The 3506-nt window shown below is 46.5% G+C and overlaps 1 protein-coding gene across 1 annotated transcript in view; it reads left to right on the top strand.

Annotated features, from left to right (window-relative positions):
* Positions 1–2869, top strand: part of FBXO2 (F-box protein 2) — a 3027-nt gene extending 158 nt beyond the window's left edge. The window contains exons 1-5 of the mRNA XM_009325218.1: positions 1–89; positions 1196–1322; positions 1420–1515; positions 1898–2033; positions 2467–2869. The exon at positions 1–89 is cut by the window's left edge and continues 158 nt beyond it. Coding sequence (XP_009323493.1) covers positions 1–89; positions 1196–1322; positions 1420–1515; positions 1898–2033; positions 2467–2601 — 583 coding nt within the window. The 3' untranslated portion in view covers positions 2602–2869. The remainder of the gene's footprint in view (positions 90–1195; positions 1323–1419; positions 1516–1897; positions 2034–2466) is intronic.
* The last annotated feature ends 637 nt before the right edge of the window (positions 2870–3506 follow it).

Below are 3506 nucleotides of genomic sequence, written 5' to 3'. Positions count from 1 at the left end.
AGTGACACAGGAGAATGCAGAAAATTGGCAAAACTTCTACTTCTTGAGTAAGAAAAAGAAGAATCTCATCAAGAACCCATGTGGTGAAGGTGAGAGACAAGCATAACAAGCCCCAAGATTTCATAGAGATGACCAGTCACTAGGAACTGAGCATCATCTCCAGTCTTTGGAAAAAGCTTTTAGTTGCCATCAGGTTGCAGCATTTTCCTCTTGCCCAAGTCAAATCACTTAATGCATGCAGTCAAATCATTTAATGGGCATAAAGGCCTTTGACAATCTGCCTTTACAGAGGGCTCTACTTGACAACAACTTTATATAAGCCCCTGCAGGGATAAGAATCACATTCGAGAGACAAAAAATGTCCTTTGCTGTAATGGTAGTGGCATCTGGGTTTCCAGATTGCTCCTTGCCCACCCATGACAGGAAAGATCAAGCCTTTCCCCACTCAGGAGCTAGCCTGCCCTTAGCTCACCAGGTATTTCAAGGCTTCCTTCCTTGAAGCAGCTCAGACAAATCTCATTTGTACCTTCCTGACTACAGCCCGTGTTACAGAGCTGTGCACATACCCCATTTGCCATTATTCTGATAATTTATGAACTTCACTTGCCAGATCTACAAGATGCTTAGCAATAAGCAGCAGTAACCAAGTCTCATAACCCAAGCAGCAGCAAATACATTTCACACATCATAGACCAAAGCAATATCAACACAGCTTCTCCATTTTGTTTACAGATTATTTTTCTGCAAGCTTTTCCAACATCCACTTTCCCTCTGGCTAAGACCAGAAAAGCCCAATGTTAACAGTCATACTGCTTCTAGAAATACCACTTAGCAATTTAGAAATAAAGCAATCAGCATCTCTCCCCAGGCTATTCCTATGTTATGACACTGAAAGTGCTGACACACAGTTCAGAATAGCTAAATAATTTCACTGGAGTACTTTCTTAAATAAACCCACAGGTACATAGCCATTTTGGTGGGGAACGTTAAAGTTTGTTAATATTAAGTTCAACCAGACTAAAGGTTTTTGCCTGACCTCTACTAACCAACATCTCCACAGCCTACACAGAAAATTAGTGCTGCACCTAACAGCATACCTTTCACAAGCCGGAGAAAGGTTCCAGCGGGAGAAGGTCAGGTTCCCCAGGCCCTCAGAACCTAAGACTCATCCAAGTCTCTTTTCTGCCATTTGCAGAAGACTTGCAGCACTGGGGAGAGGTAGAGAATGGAGGTGATGGCTGGAAAATTGAAGAGCTCCCCGGGGACTTTGGAAAAGAATTCCCTAGTGAAGAAGTCCATAAATACTTTGTTACATCTTATGAGTAAGGCTGCTTTCTTCTCTCATTCAGGGAAGGGGACATTTTTGGTTCCCCCTGTCCCAGGAGAGGCCGTGATACCAATTAATATCTTGCATTTCAGGTGGTGTCGAAAGGCTCAGGTCATTGACCTTAGGGCTGAGGGCTACTGGGAAGAGTTGATGGATACAACCCAGCCTAAAATTGTGGTAAAAGACTGGTAAGTAGCAAGGATGCCTCAGAAGGTAGGCAGAGTCTCGAGAAGGAAGGGCAAGGAGGGCTTATACCTGCACTGGGCCTTAAAACCTCAGCTGCCAGATCCCCTAGATGTGAGACAGTGCTGGGTCTTGGCTTACTGAGCCACCAGCAGCTCCCACAAGCTTCAAACTGTTGGTGCATATGGCCTCTAAAGACCAGGTTCCTGTTATGAATGAGGGGAGGTGGTGGGTTGGGGTAAGGACCATTACAGATTTCCACCTCAAACCAAGGCCCCAGTAACTTGATGAGATTGGTAGAGCTTGCATTCAGCCAGATGCAGTTGCATGCTCTGGATCTTTGCCGAGTTCACACAGGTAAGACTAGCAGCTTGGATCTCCTTGCAGGTATGCAGGACGCAGCGATGCCGGCTGCCTCTATGAGCTCTGTGTGAAGCTGCTCTCAGAGAATGAAGATGTTCTGGCTGAGTACAAAAGTGAGACTATTGCCATCCCACAGGACAACGATGCCAACTGGACTGAGGTGAGTTACAGCTGTGGGCTCAGCAGGGGACACCCAGCCTGCATGATTCAGGAATATTTTCAAGTAGAGAGAAGCAGGAGAGCTCTCCTGGAGGAGGAGAAGGCTTTGTCATGTGTTCTGTGGAGCCATGACCCTGTGATTGAACAAAGGGACTATACTGGAAGGCTACCTTACATAGAACTTGGAAACTGGCTGAGCCACCACTGCAGGTGTAAGATGAAGGAGATGCCCAACTGGGAGAGGTTCAATGGCCTCTGAACAACAATGGGATCAAAGCTGCTCCCAGTAACTCCCACTGTAAATGTCCTCAATTGTTACCTAACCTGGTAGGTATGACTCAGGCAGGTGGGGTTGAAGGCTCTGTGCACTAAAGAAGGGTAGGTTCATGGTGGTTTGATGCTTACCAACAACCATTTTGTCTCTCATCCCAAAGATCTCCCACACCTTTTCCAACTATGGGCCTGGGGTCCGCTTTGTCTGCTTCGAACATGGTGGCCAGGACACACTATTCTGGAAGGGATGGTATGGTGTACGTGTTACTAACAGCAGCGTGACAGTGGAGCCATAGCCGTGCTGAACTGGGGTCTGCATGCTGGAGCCGACTTCCCTCAGGGCATCCCATGGCCTTTGGATGGTTTCTACATGGTGCTGCTTCTGGGCTGTACAGCATACAACCTTTCTGTGTATGCATGTGCATGTGCAAGATGCCAGGGGCCACCATCCATCCTTCCTCAAGGGGACTATGCAAATAGATTTGTGAATGCACCACGTTAGACTCAGCCTCACCACTTGCACTGATGTTCTCCATCAGACATGAGATCACCTAAAAATCCTGCAGATCTTACTTCTCTCCTAAGCCTTTAAGTACTTTAAGCAGTACTTTGGGCGTATTTTCTGGAAGTTAAAGAGTAGAAAAAAAAAGGAGGAAAGAAAAGCATAGACCTTGTGTCTGAGAACATACCAGGGAGACCCAGAGCCCTGTCACATCTGTGTCACCAACTGCTTCCATGACCCGCAGTGAAATCCTTAGCTTCTGCCCTTTATAAACAAGAGATGTCATTGCTTGCCTCACAGGAGCTCTAGCTTGGCTGCCAAGTGCTTAATTTTTAGTGATGATAATGCAAAGCAATAGGGATTGGGTCCTTTTCTCTTACACTGTTCCCAGCATCCATTTATCAAAGCAAGTGTCAGGAGCTGAAACCTCTGTGGTGTCCAACCCTGGAACTTCATTTGGCTCCCTCAGACAGCAACTGAGAGTAATCGCTAGGAGAGAGATGACAAGGACTTAGGGAAATGGGTTAGAAGCAAATTGGGGAGGGGGTCCAGGAACAAATGAAAACAAACTCATCTACCCCTTCCTCACCTCTGCATGCTTCATGCAACAAGCACCCTGGTCATCCAGTGTGACTCTTTGCAGGCTGGAAATATTCTTCACACAGAAAGCTGTTGTTAGCCCCACTTGATCTCAGTTCT

Source organism: Pygoscelis adeliae, unplaced genomic scaffold (assembly GCF_000699105.1).
Source record: "Pygoscelis adeliae isolate BGI_AS28 unplaced genomic scaffold, ASM69910v1 Scaffold36, whole genome shotgun sequence".
Classification (NCBI taxonomy): domain Eukaryota; kingdom Metazoa; phylum Chordata; class Aves; order Sphenisciformes; family Spheniscidae; genus Pygoscelis; species Pygoscelis adeliae.
The sequence above is the reverse complement of the archived record's forward strand: the minus strand, read 5'-3'. Positions and strand labels throughout refer to the sequence as shown.